This window comes from Drosophila kikkawai, chromosome 2R (genome assembly GCF_030179895.1).
Source record: "Drosophila kikkawai strain 14028-0561.14 chromosome 2R, DkikHiC1v2, whole genome shotgun sequence".
In the NCBI taxonomy this organism is placed as follows: Eukaryota; Metazoa; Arthropoda; class Insecta; order Diptera; family Drosophilidae; genus Drosophila; species Drosophila kikkawai.
Genome location: NC_091729.1, coordinates 22,618,830 through 22,635,572, shown reverse-complemented (window position 1 = coordinate 22,635,572; position 16,743 = coordinate 22,618,830). Strand labels below are relative to the sequence as shown.

The window sequence follows — 16,743 nt, the reverse complement described above, 5'->3', positions numbered from 1 at the left end:
CAAATAAAAGATATTTTATTATTTTAAAACTAAAAATACTAGGTATAGCTAAATGTGGCTTGCTTCCTTTCTTGTTTATAGTTAAATTTATAGGAATTGCTGCTCAAACACCCTAGTTAAACGTACATAGGATTATGAATAAAAATTCTTAAAATTCTTTATAAAGTTGACAGATGTTAATGGGGCCAGATCGGGTGACAATCGCTATCAAGGGCTTATAAGGGGCCTCCAGGTCCTGAGATACGCAGTTATATTTCCCACTTGAAATGCATTACTTGTCGACCATACTGATAATTGCATTATGCGTGGTCTATTCAAGGACCCTAGTGAGCTTCTTAAAGATGGAAAAAGGAGGTACTTTAAAGTAAAATAACCTTTAGATGAACGATTCTTAATTGAGACCTTAAACTCTTGTTAGCCAATGGCTGCAAAACGAAAGACAATGTGGAACTCGAAGTCGGCCAATTCATTCAGGACGAAAAGACGTGCGGCGTTATACGTTGTGAAAACAAAGATGGCGAGGGCTTTAATATGTAGTGAGTAATTTTAAAGCGTTTTTTATTTCTAAGTATTTAACAATGATTCAATCCTTGTGGTTTCCTTATTAGTTGTCAGATACCACTGCCCTTCGCACAGTGCAGTGAGGACACACACATATCTGTAGAAGATCCTTTTCCCAGGTGCTGTTGGACTTGTGTTGAGTTAGTAGAGTGCACAGATGACTTTGTCATCGTTACAACCACCGTGGCATCTGAAAAAGATGAAGAAGAATGAAGAATTCGATGTCCAAAATTAATTGAAATACGAACATTGGAGTGCATCTATGTTGCTTTGTGGAAAAATACAACAATTCTGATTCATTGAAATGATATTTAGAACTATTCAATCATTTCTTTCTGTGTTGTCTGCTAAAGAGCAGGCGTGCACAGTAGCTCAGGTGAAGTGGCTTGGAGTGGGGCCAGCGTTCAATTACCTGTGGCCAAGAGGCGCTCAGTTAGTTTCGCTAGCTTTACCAACTGGGAACTAAGAACTGGAATTGGTAACTGGTAACTGGAAAACGGCGACTGGGAGCTGTTAGCTGGGTGACTAGGAGACTCTCTACTGGCGGCATTGTTATGCCGGCACGAGTCACATGGACACATCTCCTCCTCCTGCCTCCGTGCAATCAATGCAATCAAGTTGGGCCAGCAGGAAATAGCTTTCATTGCCCTTGATTATGCGCCATGAGCTTGCACTTCCAGTTCCAGATCAATTAAGATAACTGTGTGATGGGGATTTCGGGCAGGCCATGCCTAATTGAATTCCCTAACTAAAAGAAAAAGGGAAATCAAAGCTATAAAACTGCATTCAATTGGAACTCCTCTCTCTCTCTCTAATTATGCTTTGCCAGCTATATTGTTTAAATATATTATTAGAGTTTTATGAAACCATTTCTATTTAACAAACATATTGTATTTTTTCTTAAATATGATATATTTAAAGTTCTTAAAACACCTTTTACATATATGTATACTATTTTACATGTCGGTTACAAAATATCAAAACTCCAAAGATTAAGCCACGAGGTCTCTTAGGTATATAGTAAATGAGCTAGCTGAGAAGATCGTTAAGGCACAGTTACGGGCCCCAGGCTCGTTCGGTTCCACATAAGCCTCTCAAAGGTAACTCCACCATGTGGCTGCAGCATATCTTTTACGAGCTTTTCGGACTGCGGCTAGTGAAGGTCTTTTGAACCTGTTCTTTTGGTTACAGTTGTCGTAGCTCTGCGCTCCCTCCTTTCGCGCGATTATTAACGATCATTATGAAGTTTTAAGTTAAGTGGTCAATTAACATTTGCATGACTGAAATCGGAATTGGAAATTAGTGTCTAACTAATTAATGCACAAAACAGAGTAAAAAAAGGCGAAACAAAGATATGCTTTTCGAGTTTCAGTTCACTCCAGTTACCGGGATCTTCTTGGGGCAAGTTCATTAGGCGACATACTAGCTGCTGCTACGGAACCCGTTGAAAAGTGAGAAATGATGATGATGTTGGCTGCATTTTTGGTAATTTCTCCTTAACTGTGACACAATCAATTCACCGATTGACACTGCCATGACTTCGCATAAGTCATTCATGGGCCCCGAGCCTGCCATCGTCTTCTACATTATTAATCTAGCTTGATTGCTTTGTTAGCCTTTAATTGATTTACGCCCATTCATTGCCCCCTCTTTAACCCCACACTCTCGGTGCTGCGCTGGGGTGTATCGGTGCAGTTCATCGCCTCTCCTCCGTGGTGCCTTTCTTCGGTTTCTCCCCTTTTTTTTTATTATCATGTCAAGGCGTATTATATTACAGTCCGTAATTTATAAATCATGCTCAATATTTTGATTTGAGCTCATTTCCAGGGCCAGTGCCCCACCAGGCCAGTCACAATCTTTCCCTCCCCCCTCCATTCCCCCATTGTTTGTTGCTGGGCTGAGATATGATCGGGGACAGAAATAAATAGGAAAAGACAGATAAATATGCTTAAAAGTATTTATTTATTGGTACTTTATTATGTAAGGTTTAAAGGTAATCAAATATATACAACAATTTACAGAAACTACACTCATTTTTGGTTAGTTTCCAGCTATTTATATTTTATATATTGATATACAATCCAAATCAGTTTTCTTTTCTTACGAGTAAAACCTAATCCCTTGGGGAAAAACATTTCTATGGTGCGGGTTGAGACTGTCCACGTATAGTATCTCCATAGCCAGGCACGATTAGATACTCTCTCAACGCATTTGAGAATCGCGATTAGATATAGTAGTAGCTCTCCATATATTCCATTTATATATGAAGTACTTTATGAGTGGGGGAGGTCTTTTCTTCTTCCAATTTTCTAAAGTCTGTTCCTGGAATTCATAATACTGATTAACTTTTTAGGGAACCTTCTAAGGAAAGTTATTGGTCAACGCTGATTGGTTTTTTCAATCAGTTACAAATAATTACTAATGAAATCTCAGTATGCCAAGCCTGGAACTATCTTTTCCCATACTCACACACGCTCACACAACAAATCAGATGTCGGAGGTGAGATATGCAGCCATATGAAATTAATTTCAACATTTTCGCCCCTGGCCACTGACAGAATCGATGATCGAACTTGGCTGCCTGAAATGGTTTTGCTTTTGTGTGACTTTGAATCGATCTTTATTGGTTTTTTATATACCCTTTCCAGAGGGTATTATACATTTGATCTTAAGTTTGTTTAAAGGGTATGAGTATAGGAGATTTTTTGGTTTCTGGGATGCTTCTTAGATGGATTGCTAGAAGATATAGGAAAAAGTTTAAACAGGTTTTACAGAAGTAAAAGTTAAAACAGATATTGGAATAGCAAGTATTTAACGTAGTCGGCTGGTTTTTTTTTTCTATGCTAGGAGTTGCGGTGGTGTTGGGGTAGATTTGACTCCATGTGGTGGACATTATCTTGCGGAGCGCCATGTGGATATCAAGTGTTCTCGACGCTATTCCGATTAACACTCGCCCCATCGATACATAACCGCCAAGCACTTCTCTCTTTCAGCGCCGCTGGGTCGGCCTCTGAAGTGTTTTCCTATCTGAGAACTGGACCCTCTATTGCCCGATTTAAATTGTAGATTGGCCAACACCACCACACGCCCGCAATTAGTTGTTGCTTGTGAAATTGTCACACGATTGCTGACTTGGCAGTTTGGAGGCATTTATTTGACCGTTAGACTGCTTCGCATTTTTCGAGGGAATTATGAAATAGCAGAATTCTAGAAATAACTAAAGGGGAAATAGATTTATTGGGAATACTAAAATATATAACAAGCACTCGCCTAAGCACTTGACTTGACTCAGTCGTGGCTCTCAAACAGTCAAAGCTCTTTGATGGACTTAATTATAAGAAATGATTCATTACGTGGCCGCCCCTTTTGGATTACCACGAACTCTAATCGAGAATATATTACTGGTGGTGTAATGGCAAGGCATTGGATTAGCCAGTTATGCATTATTCAAGGCGGGCGGAGGGTCAGAAGCCCAAGCCAAGGGAGAAGGGCCAGGGACCCCGTGGCTTTAATTGATTTATGCAGCCTTTTATTGAAAATGAGACCGAATGGGTTAAGTTTACGACCTGACAACAGCAGGCGTTTGAAGGGGGGCGAGGAAGGAGTAGAGGAGTAGGAGAGGCAAGGTGTGCACATTTCATTAGAGCCGCTGCTAAGTTCATTAACAGGTGTTATATTCGTTCTGGTTACGTTGGTCGTTCCGCCTCTCGGGGATCGTGTTGGCTTCGACCAGACCAGACCGAGACTAACGCATTTTTCGTTTTCCTGATTAGATTAACCCCCGTCCGAGCTAGAAACCCCAAGAAACAATACCCACTATGCCGAGAAACTGTAAAATTTAAAAGCCCTGTAAACTGTTTTACGATCCCTATATTCCTTCAGCGCTCTCCTCGTACATACGTGCCATTGTATTTGCCTGCTCATATATCTCTCTGTTGTCGTTGGAACTCTAAATAAACCCAGTCTCTCTTGTCATATCATATATATTATTCTATACGTAGTATATACAGTGTGACTGTAACTCTGGACACTCTTGACAATTAAGTCGCTTGTTTGCCAGGTGGCAAGCGCTGGAATTTATATTTGTTTTATCTGTTATTACAGACTCAACAGCACATTGATGTGTTGTGTGGAAAAAAGGAGATATAGAGAGCCCTTAAATACAATCTCTGGCTGGGATCAGCTTCCAAGCGTTATCTAAGTCTGGGCCATGCTTATCAATAACTTTGAATGTTGTAAGAGTTCGAGTGGATGACTTGAGTGGAAATTATGAAAGCCAGAAGTAAGTAAGATGTGAGATAAGGACACTTCCTTGATCGGGTGCAAAGTTTTAAATCGACGCCAGTGCAACTGATATTGTTAAAGTTATTAGTACGTATTTAGCCTTAAAGATCGATTTTTAAGAGAGAAAATTATGTACGTTAAGACATTATTATTCTAAACAAAAAACCCATTAACTGAAATTCTAAAATAATTGATTTTATAATTAACTATAGTCTTTGTAAAATCTTAGTCTATCTCAAACAGGTACGATCAATTTCTTGAACACATGTCTGTATGTATCTGAAAGTTCCGCCCAATTACGCTTAACCATAAGCACATGTCCTCGATTAAATCATAATATTTCAAGCTGCGTTTTCCCCGATCACGTTTCGGCAATTTATAAGCATTTAATTATTTGATTATGGCTGCGGTTTCTTATTTCACATTTCTCTAATTTCAAATTATGAGCATTTAGATGCCGCAGCGAAGTGAAAAAAAAGAAACCAAATGAAACGAAACGAAACTCAACCTGCTGCTGCTTTGCCTTGGCTAGTAGTTTGACTATAATCGTAAATTTGAACGGATAAAGGTGGTTGGAGGGGGGAGGGTTCCAGCGAGAGGGTATCATCATAAAAGAAGACAATTTTTGTCACTAAATGATGCCGCGATGAAATTAAGAAACCAGCGAACTAGCCTCTGCTAAATGCTCAGAAGAACAGCAAGAAGCGAGCGGAACCATAAAATATATTTTTTATAGGTTCTTCGCTAGCAATCTTTCCCCCTCTTTTTTTTACAATACATACACGATATAGTGGATATGCAATGTACTAACCAATATTAAAATAATAGTATATATTAGTGAGTTCATAAAAAGTCATTGGGAAAAACTTTACAAGAAATTGAGAACTAGTTAAGCAATATATATTAATTGATAATGTATAAATGAGTTTTTTGTGGTAATATTCTAAGCCGTAGTTGTTTTTAAACTCCTAATATATCCATTAAAAAGTTATATTTATAATTTTGTTATAAAATATTGTTATACCTTTTTGATTAATATTTTTTAAATATAAATAAATCCTTTTAACAATTTGTCTCAAACTGTTCCCTCTTTCAGATGTACACTGTATAGTGTTTACCTGCAGACTCGCCGCAGGGGTCCGGGAATTGAAAATGGGAATTGGGAACGATCTCTCTCCTCCGGTTTTTTCTCTTTCTTTTTTATACATTTTTTAACTGATGTCATCCCAAAACGCGTCGCTCGGCTGCTGCAAAAAATAAGAATTTATGACCAATTTTCAGCCGCTTGTCCGCATCCCGATCCCGCGGTTTTCACTCCTCCTTCCTTCCGATCGCCTTTACGCTTACGCACAATTGTAAAACTCGTTTTTCTCGGTATTATTTGAGGCATTTGTTGGTTTTTAGTTGTTGTTTTTTTACAGATGGTTAAGGACACGGACGACATCTTTACCTGACAGTATTAGAGGTATCTCAAAAAGATCTAATGCTGCCCGGTAAGATGTGAACAGATGTCCTTGCAATGTAGCAGAAAGTTGAACAGGAATCGCAGTCATTTTTTATTACTTTACATAATTTATAATCTTTTATAATCTCTTCTTAATGAAAGCTCAAAGTTCCTAAGGAACATTGGCCCCTTCTGGCGATAAGAAAGACTCTGTTTATTCGAGTTTATTTTAATGCTTTTTACGCTCTTGTTATAGTTTTTGTCTTTTGTTATTTATTAGCTTGGTAAATTTAATCCCATAACGAGTATTGATTTTTTTCCTCTCTCTGTTTTCTGTTTCTGGGCACAAAAACAAAGCCGGGCTCCATTAGTTTAGTGCAATGTATGCGCCCTCGTGTTTGTGTGTGTTCCCCAGCGAACTTTAACTTTGTACCGGCGCGCGTGATGCCCCAGGGAGAGCGAGCGAGGGGCGGCCATAACCGCCTACTTTGACTTTTCAAGCGTTTGTGTGTGCGTGCTATTTTGTTGATGTTATTTATAATTAAATTGAAGCTGGCGCCAGCCGATAAATGCAATTATTGTTGTTACGCGAGATGCACCTAACTCACACACAAGCGTTCAAAGTTCCAGTTGCTTTGACACTCTTTATCGTGTTTTATTATTCTTGATTTCTGTTTCTGGTTTTTTTCGACCACCGGAAACATGCACAATAACGCCCGCACACACACACACTCGCGGCCGGCACGCAGAGGCAGCGACGGAGAGAGCGAGATCCGGTACAGATTGAGCACTTTGCAACGCGGTTGGGGAGACTGTGTGTGTGGTTGGAATAGGCAGAGTTTTCGGCAGTCACTCCTTAAAAGCTAAATTAATAATATTTAGTAAATACCGTCACGATCGAGCACCAAAAGAGAACTGAAAAAAGATTTAAAATTGTTTAAAATTGAAAGCTGCGATCGTCGCTCTGTCGACGTCCGCAGCGCTGCCTCGAACATGTTTGACTCAAGTCGCTGCCTGACGGAGCAGGCCGATGCTTGCGCCGTTACGTTTACGTTTGTGATTTGATTTTTTCACTGTGACACATTCCTTTGTCGCATATTGTAACGGTTTCTCGGCTTCCTTCTTGGGGCGTCGCTGCGCTGCCCGCTCTCTGCCGCAGCGCAGCCGCTACTATTGCTACTATCAATTAGCCTCTTCTTCATCATCATCATCTCTCTCTTTCCTCTTCCTCCTCCTCCTTTTCCTCGGGCGCTTTTCGGCCCCGCTGCTTTAGTTTCCCGCCTCTTTCGTACTTTTCGTTGTACTTTTAGTGGCGTTTATTGATTAATCAAATTGAAATTGAGCTTCGTACGTACAAAAAAGGGGGCTTGAGACTTTTTGGTGAAAATATGAATGGCTTTAGATTTTTCTCTTACACATTGGGTACGTGTAAAAAAAACAAAAGCATAGGCGATAGAACTGGAGCAAGTAAAATCTGGTGTATTCTTAACAATGGGAATAATACTTCTTCTTTATTTAAACTGTTTTACATTTTATTCTATTAAATTGTTATCCGACTTAACATAAATTCTTCAATAGTCCTAATTTTGGTACTTCCGTTTTCTTAATCATTTTTTTTTTACATTTTTAGGTGTTTCCTGGGCTAGCTTTACCAACACCTGTGTTTTACCTGAGATTGCATTCGTTTTCCGGTTGCCACTGTCGATTATAAAATCATGACATGAAGTTTAGCTTCCGTCAACGATTACAGAAATTCCCGGCGTTCTTTTTTTGGCCGCTGATTTTCATTAACACGTTTTGCTTTTGGCGTTGCCTAATTTCAATGTTAATCGATTGTGGAAAATTTGCTTAATTGTCTTTAATTTTTTGGCAGCCAAAAAAGAATCCATGAATCAGCGATGCCGCAGACACGTGTAAAAGATATAATTCGCGCGTTTACTTATTTTGGTTTTGTTTTATTTTTTATTCATTTTTTTTTTTTTGGGTGAACGCTCCTACGATGCTGGAAATGTGTGAAACACGCGTCGAACTGGAAATCGGTAGGTGTTAAAAGTATCGGTGAGTTTAGCTCTCGCACACAGCCACACACTGGCACACCGACACACGCCGATCACGAATTAGAATTCATTAGGTTTTTATTTGGAATTTCTCTTAACACTTGACCGAGTTTCGTTGCACTTGTCGTTCGCTCCTCTTGACTTTTGATTTCCTCAAGGGTTTGCCTTGTTTTACAGTTACTGTTCGGTTGCTGTTTTTCTATTTTTCCTCTAAATTTTTCCCACTTTTCTGGAATTGCTGAGTCTACTGGTGATATTTTAAAAATGTTCATGATATTTTTTGATAAAAAAATATCATTGGTACGATACTTTCTTTAACTTTCGGCGCACGAGGCACGATCAACTGTAAACTCTAAAATGTAAAGACTGTAAAACTAACGCTGGGAGTAGCTTCCCGAGCGCAGAGCGACGGCGACGTCAGCAGCGCTGCTTCGAACGTGTATGCTCTTGCACAGCTGTTCGCCGTCTCCCTCTCTCGCTCTCTCCTGTAGTCAACTGCCCGGTGCTATTTGTTGTCGCATTTCTATTAGCCAGCCACAGCGGTTGGCGCCATCCCGCTCTCGCTCGCAGTTCGCTTTCACTGCCGGCCTGTTGCGCCTAATCCTAGTGCCATCTCGCTCGTAGCGAACATGGAACATGTTGCGACCGCATGGTTTCATTACGTCTCCTTACGTTACGTCTTGCTCCTGGAATCGACGTAAGGCTGTGTGTGTTTGCTGATTTGTTATTGTTATTTTTTTTAATGACAAAATCTGGCTACTTTTGATTGCGCTCTGTTTTGGGCTTGCTTTTTCGATATTTATTCTTATTTTTTTTTCGGTATTGTAATTTCCCTGCTCGTCTGGCGGGCTGTCCAAAAATGGACATGTTCACTCAATTAATAAGAGTGCGGCAAAAGAGCAGCGCAGTCGGCAGCGCAGTCTGCACCCTACGCCGGAAAGGGCGACTTCCTTAGTTGTTAGCAAATTTGGGTTTCATGAGTTCTAAAAAGAAAGGGTTATTTTATTATATTAATAAACTAATTTTTAATTTATAATTTATACAAAATGTGTATTAAATGTAAATGTAAAATATAAAATAAAATGTACATTAATCTGTGATAAACTAAAACGTTTATATTAGTGAGCATTTTAAATGTAAAAAATAGTTTAAATCCTCAATATCAAGATACAATTCGTTGGTCTAGGCGTTTTTTTGTGTGTACTAATAAGGGCTTGTTCTACTTGTAAGGGTCTTTCGGTGTCAACTTCATCCGCTCACTAATAAACACAAATTGTCTGGTAAGTAAAAGCTCTTTTTTGGATTTCAGTAGTTCATTTTTTTTATTTTTTGGTTATTCTTGTCTTTCCCGTTTAAATCATGCCGAATCTCTTTCACTCGAGGGGAGTGTTTTGGGGAAGACATCGAGCCGAGGCGAGCCTACCTGCCCCAGTCCTCGATCCCGATCCCGATCCCGATCCCAATCCCTTGCTCATTCCCATTCCCATACTCTTGTCAGATCTGGTTTTCAATTTTTCTTGTATTCCGCAAGATCTTCGTTTTTATAATTTTTCAATCTTTTTCAGGCCGGGTTGAAGGACCCAGCAGCAGCAGCAGCAGCAGAAGCAGCAACTGAAACCCTTTTCCTGTTTTTCGGTCAGATTTGTTCGCCGGCGGCGGCTAATTAAAAAAAAAAGCCATGGAGAGAGGGCAAACAGAACTCGCTCGGAATCGAGTGAAAACCAGAAATATAGGCAGGGAGGATATCACTCCCGATCTGACGTGTGTGTATGTGGGTCAGTTTTGTGCAAAGATAAAGGAAATGCAAAATATCATGTTATATATTGAAGATCGAATCCGATTCGTACTTAAAAATATTGATAATAATATAACAATTATAAATATTTAAAGGTGGACTGTTGGGCTCTAATAGGCGCATATTTGGCGCTGGGAAAGGGAGGAGACGTGCCCAATGGAGGGCGAGGAGCAGTACTACAGCCACCCTCTGGACCAGGAGTGGCACCATCAAGAGAAGTAACCAATGAAGTAGCCACTGGGAAAGGACAGGCTGCTAAGCCAGGCGATCGCTATTAAAAGGTACTACCTTTACACTTGGGGAAGTGAAATCATTTTGATGGCTCCCATTCTTGAAAGGAGCTTTTATAGCTTCCCATGAGCGTGCTACCCGATCTTATAGGAGGAACACCTGTCGGTGATATCGCCGAATTGAATGCTTACGTTACCCGGCAAACAACTTAGCTTTACAACGCCTTTAAGCTTACAATTTAAGAAAATATAAATTATTTTATTTACAGAAACTTGTTAAATAATCGTTAAATCTTTTTAAAACAAAGAGATTTGAATTGAAATAGTAAATTGTATAAGATATATATTGCTAGGATGAATTAGGACAATTACGGTTTCTTCTTTGTGACCTTTTAGCGCCGGAACGAGAGCACTGGGATGAGGCGGCTTTTTGCTTGGCCTCCACGGCGGCACAGGCTGCCTTGTAGGCCGCCTGCTTGGTCTTCTCGTAGTCCTCCCGGGCACAGCACAGTTGCTTCTGGCAGGCGGCCAATCGGCTCCGTGCGGCCTCCAGGAGCTGTGTCTTCGCTTCCATCTCCTGCTGCAAGCCGAGGGCCACTGACTGGATATTGGCCAGGTTATTCTTGGAGTTTGTCACCAGCTCGCTGAGAGCCTCGAACTGCTGGGTGGCCGCTTTTGTCGCCTCCACAGCTGCATTCATATTCGCTTCGATGGTCTGCAGGGCGGCGGTCTCCCCCTCGATGACAGCGCTCGCTTCCTGGGTTGCCTTCTCCAGCTGGTGAACCATATGCTGCTTTCCACATAGAGCTGCCTCGGCGGCTTTGGCAGACTGGAAGGCCTTCTCGGCCAGCTCCGTTTTGATGTGCTGGGAAGCAGCATATCCAGCGGCAAATTGTGCCTCACTTGCCGCCTTGGCATCCTGGGCAGCCTGTATGGCTATAGCGCAGGACTTGGACTTGGAATTGTTGGGTGTCATGACCTCCTTTACATTGCATACTATGGAATCGCATCCACCGGAGGATGTTTTACTCCCCCCGCAAGCACTAGAGACATCTCCAGCATCATAAACATGCTGCTCGACAAAGTTCTTCAAAGGAGCTGGTTCCAAGCCTCCGGCCTCGCTGATGGCCACAAAATCGTTCAACAGATCCCGTGGATTAGCTTTAGGCCTGTGCTGGTGTGTGTGCCTCTGTTGATGAATATAAGTTGAAGATCTTAAGGAACGGTTATGCGACTTGCCTTGACCAGGACGTGACTGTGGGTGCAGTGGAACAGCAGGCTAAGGAACAGCAGGTACAAGAACAGCAATCCTTTCATTTTAAATAAGATAATAATTCGGGAAACTGTTGGACTCGATATTGAGTTGTAGTTCACAGCTGACTAAGTAAAGTTTATATATAATATTTATGAATATGGAATCATCGTCTCTATAGGTAGTATGGAATAACCCGGATATTTTTACTTAGAAACTAAAATACAGCCACTAAAAGTAAATGAAAATACAGCTTAGGGATACTACAACTTTTTTAAACAATTTACAAACAAAATGTCCCTAAAGAAAGTAAACAAAATATGTTTAAAAGACTTTAAAAACTTTAAAATGAAAAGAAACCAGATCAATAGTGTCATTATTTAATGAAGACTAGACTATTTCCAAGCCAAAGTATGTTAGTAGGTGGAAACTATGAAGCCTCCCCCCACATTCCCTTCACCAATCAGCCCTGCAATCCGTAAGATACGTTCCGATGCCATTCGTCTATCTGCTGGTATCTGTGTGCGCGCACATCTCACAGATACTGGCTGCATTCTAAAGTGTCTGCGAGTGATGAGCACGCGGCATTTACGGACCCCGGACTTATAACAAAGAGAGCACCATCGAATAGAATATAGAATGCGCAAAAAGAAATAAAAAACACAAAACAAAAAAAAATAAAAAATAAAATAAAGGAGAACGACGCGTCGCAAACAAACCATATAGACACGAATTGCTACAAAAATGCCAGCTATGCTAGAAGTAAATGCTAAAACTAAAGGCGCACCGCAAACTGACGGCTAGACAGAGGTGGACACAAACGAATCCGGACGGACAGCTAGACAGACGGACGAAGGGCAAAAATAGTTTTTGGGAGCGCCATTTAAGAGGAGAAAAAAAGGAAGATTTTTTGCAATGCTGTCGTTTCTCGGTTCACATTGTTTCCTCAGCTAAATGCCAGAGTGTTAAAAATAAAAGTTAAAATGCAAAACAGAAGCAACAACTTAAAGCAAAACAAAGGAAATTAAGTTTATTGTTTCAAAGAATTAATAAAAAAACCAAAGATTTTACAGAAATTAAAGCTAAAATAAAGATTAGAGTTCCTGGAATTTTTAATAACAATAAATATATAAAAACTAAAGCTTTAATGGCTTACCAAGAAGAAAAATATTTTATATAGAAAGTTTAATATATTTTAAATTAAAAAAAACTTCAAAATAATCAGGGCGGGTATTCTTAGTAAATATAAAATTATTTCTAATTAAGTTTTTAATAGCACCAAAAATCATAGACTTTTTTTTGCACATTCGACAGAATTGATCAAATATAAAGAAAAAGCTTTAAATATTTAATAGAAAGTTAAATTTATTTAAAATAAAAAGAAACCTCTAAACAAGCTAGGAATGGGTATTCCTTATAAATATAATAATAATTTCTAATTATGTCTCTTAAGAATCCCATAAATCACCAAAAATCATACCCTTTTCTACTATTTCGACATAAATTACTTGAAATAATCACCCATCATTCATTATATATGTATATGTATGTGCTCAAAATATAATTAAAGTATTTTTTCTAGTCAAGAGTATTAATTGCATTTTCTAGCCCAAAGTTCAGTGCGGTTCAAGAATATACTTCAACTCATTTCTAGCCGGGATTCATGCGCTTAAAACATGCCCCTAATTTGGACAGAGGAGCAGGCTGAGCGGCTTGGCGAGATTAGGGGGCAACACTGTGTTGGAGACTGATGGCTGATAGCGTTGATTGCATAAGTAAGAGCCCAGTGCCAGTGCCTGTCCAACTGTGTCAAATGGCACATAAAGATTCCAATTTTATACGAAAAAAAATATATATAAAAATAATAATAACACCAGCCAGCGCCTGCATTGGCCGTATTTAGGGGGGTCATGCCGGAGCCAGGGACTGATAATCCTCCAATAGAATCGGGCACGAACATTTATATTTTAATGCCCCATTTAAATAGACTTTCGAAATGTGATGATTACGCGTTTTTAAAATTCAATTTACTGTTATCGCTAGCCGAACTGTTGCTGTGAGCTATGGGAGCAAGATTCTGGGCGTGTGTCAAAGGTCATGTGGCTCCCTCCGTACCCGGGCAACCGTCTCTCTATCGGTCGATGGCGATAATGAGCCATTTAATGGCCCTGATTAGCCCGGATCGGGAGAACAGTTCTGGGTTTCAGTGGAGCGAAGCGAACAGTTCCGCAGGCATGATTATTGTTTACTTGGTTGATTTAGGAGGGGATCCTTTAAATATAACGCATTACTAATAAATTTCTTAGAATATTTTAAGCTTTTTTTGTTGCTTCAAGTTACTGGGTGGTTCTCTTAAGAACAGGTAATCATATTCCCCCTGCCAGGTGCAGTTAGAAGCCCATTTTTTTTGCCCATTATAATCCAATCAATATTCCTCGAAGAAAACGCTCCAATTATATGATGTCACTGAGCGAATATCTCGAACTCAACCTGCTGTGCCACCCAGTAAACGAGATCGAGAAACGAGATATCTGCCAAACTGCTCCAACTTCTGTAACTTCTGGGAAGCTCATCGCTTTGCTCTGTCCCGCTCCTGCAGGTAACGGTCAGGTGACAAGCGTAACGAGACGAGCGGCAGAGAGTACTAGGTATGCTCTGCAGAGCCATCCTGATTTTAATTACACGTAATCTTTATAAATAGAAGCAGCAGGCCAAAGGCAATAACCGGCCAGGATCCTTGGACATTTTATGAAAAAGTGCACTCCACGCGAAGCCCCATCCAAGTTGAAAGCATAAATCAATAGCTGCACAGAGAGAAAAGGTTTTAAGATTTCAGATTGAATTTAATTGGAAAAGTTAATATCACTTAAGAGTTGCTCCAATTTTCGCTCTCTGTGTCAGCTGTAGAAGGCTTGAATAACACACAGATACACCGGGCTAGCACAGAAGCCGAGAGCGAGAAATGCCGGACAGGCCATAAATGAGTAATTGCTGACAATGCTGGCGGACCTTGTCCAGTAGCCTTGGCTTGGGCCTTCTTGGCCGCCGTCTATGATGGGTTCCAGTGCCATTTTTAGCCAGGACAACAGGCCATAAATGTGAGCCTAGACAAAACAGAACCCAAAAAGAGCCGGGAACTAAAGGAGTTTAAATATCGAATAGGAAATACTGTAGGGAAACTTATAGAACAGATGATTCTCCCAATAAAACTTTTGACTGACATAGTTACAAACCTAGTTTATGGCTTATAAAAGCTAGTAGTTATATTAAGAACTTGGCTAATTCAATATAATACCCAACAAATGCCGCCATCAAGTGCCAACAAACATGCCTATAATCCCATCGAGGGTATGCCAATGTAAACATGGTTGAAGTGGAGAAAAAGTGAGTATGCCAGGTATTCAATTACATTGCCCCAGGTCCCCGCGTGATCTCTCCTCCGGCTCAGTGCCGCCGCCTCCTCCTCACACTCCACCGTAATTCCAAGCCAAGCGAACCAAAAGTTCTGCAGAAAAATACTTGGATTTATGGAGTTTTTGGAGTCGGCTTCCAGGTAAAGATGCCACCAACTGCAGCTCGAATGCCTCCTCTAACGGTTTGGGCATTGCGTTAATGATACTTGTTTGTATCTCTGTATTTCCATCCGTATCTGTAGCTGTAGCTATAGCTGTGGCTGTGTATCTGTATCTGGCCTTTGTCTGGTTCTGCGATGCACACGCCTCATGTTGACAAACTCACTTTACAAACAGTAATTTTTCTCGCTTCATTGGCGTCCCGTCTCGTCTGGAAAGCCTCCGTGGCCCGCCCCCTTTTCCGTGGTAAAAAGAAGCCTGTAAAGCGAGCGGGCATGCGGTTTGTTGGCCGACTCAAGTCTGCTGCTGCTGCTGCTGCTGCTGCCACCGCCAGTTAAATAAATAGAAAATACTCGTACACACAAAAACCCAAACAAAACAAAAAATAATAACCTACGAAAGCCACAGCGGCGGCAAAAAGCTGCTCGTACTCGCGCACTTGGCATTTTCATTGTCGCTGACCGATTGTTCCATGTTTGACTTGCTCTACAGTTCGATTGCCGAACGGATCGTGGGGATCGGATCAATGGGTGCGGCGTACTCTCTATGAGAACATGATAAAAAATAAATAACAACCACATAGAAATTAAATGAAATGCACTTGGTCAGAGTCGGTCCGAAAAAAAAAAACACTAAACTGAAGAGCAAATAATGTTTTAAGTCATGAATAAACTTAAAAAGATTTTTTTTATAATATTGAATAATTTTGGGAGAATCATTAATTGGACCAAGTTTATATGTAACTGCAGTTTTTATATCTATTTAAGTTAATTTTCTTTTTCCACAATTTCCAAGAAACTTCACCAATCTTCAACAATCTTTAACTATTTTCAACAATGAGCACCTTGAATGTACCTACATTATAAATGCTTATAAATTTTCTCTTACTTCTTCTAAAATTTCACCAAATTACAACATAAACTTCACCAACAATCACAGAAACTTCACCAATGCTCACCAACAGTTCACCAATAATCAACCTGGCTATATTGAGCCTCGTTTTTTCGCTCTTCTAGTTCGTTGATCTTATTTATTTTTTATTATTTTGTTTATACTCGCCTTTGCATTTGCATTTTGTTGTTTAGTGTGCGGGTATGTCAGCCGCGGCGGGTGCAAAATCTAGAAAATTACATGCAAGCTGCGACACATTATGCGCGACGCGACAATAATATTTCTATTGGCGAAAAACTTCACACTTAATGTACTCTGTAAAGTGTCGCTAAACAGGAAAAAAACATAAGAACGAAGTCTGAGATACTCTATAAGATTTAGGGAGATTTATGTTACTGAGACACTTACAAAATAATGAAATGGTTTAGTTAAATATTGATTTTTATTTTTATAATTTGTAATTGAAAATTGTTCTTAAAAATACTGTATGTTTCTTACTTAAGTTTCTTTTGTTGTCATGGGTTAGTTATCCAATTTATTGCAGTGATTATAGACTGTAGATAAGCCTGTAAATTAATGGGAAATGGAAGTTTGATATAGATTTTCCGATATTTTTATATATATATTTAACAATACTGAAAACATAATCTAAAGAAT

General features: G+C 39.9%; 2 protein-coding genes and 2 long non-coding RNA genes across 5 annotated transcripts; 2 read left to right on the top strand and 2 right to left on the bottom strand.

The window, feature by feature from the left end:
• Positions 1-202: 202 nt before the first annotated feature.
• On the top strand, positions 203-851 carry LOC108076272 (uncharacterized). The gene is made up of 3 exons (XM_017169019.3): positions 203-354; positions 419-536; positions 609-851. The coding sequence occupies exons 1-3, from the start codon at positions 267-269 to the stop codon at positions 772-774; spliced, it is 372 nt and encodes a 123-aa protein (XP_017024508.1). The 5' UTR covers positions 203-266; the 3' UTR covers positions 775-851.
• Positions 852-2,504: 1,653 nt separating this feature from the next.
• Positions 2,505-16,451, bottom strand: LOC138927967 (uncharacterized). Its single transcript, XR_011444437.1, has 2 exons — positions 16,255-16,451; positions 2,505-9,329 (listed from the first exon to the last, which is right to left on the bottom strand). It is a non-coding gene; the product is annotated as an uncharacterized lncRNA (long non-coding RNA).
• LOC108076209 (uncharacterized) lies at positions 10,604-12,378 on the bottom strand. Its single transcript, XM_017168946.3, has 3 exons — positions 12,343-12,378; positions 11,611-11,751; positions 10,604-11,560 (listed from the first exon to the last, which is right to left on the bottom strand). The coding sequence occupies exons 1-3, from the start codon at positions 12,343-12,345 to the stop codon at positions 10,721-10,723; spliced, it is 984 nt and encodes a 327-aa protein (XP_017024435.1). The 5' UTR covers positions 12,346-12,378; the 3' UTR covers positions 10,604-10,720.
• On the top strand, positions 13,892-14,859 carry LOC108076180 (uncharacterized). 2 transcript variants are annotated; one of them, XR_001770766.2, is made up of 3 exons: positions 13,892-13,985; positions 14,065-14,271; positions 14,325-14,859. It is a non-coding gene; the product is annotated as an uncharacterized lncRNA (long non-coding RNA). The 2 variants fall into 2 exon arrangements; XR_011444438.1 differs by having other exon boundaries at positions 14,065-14,859.
• Positions 16,452-16,743: the final 292 nt, after the last annotated feature.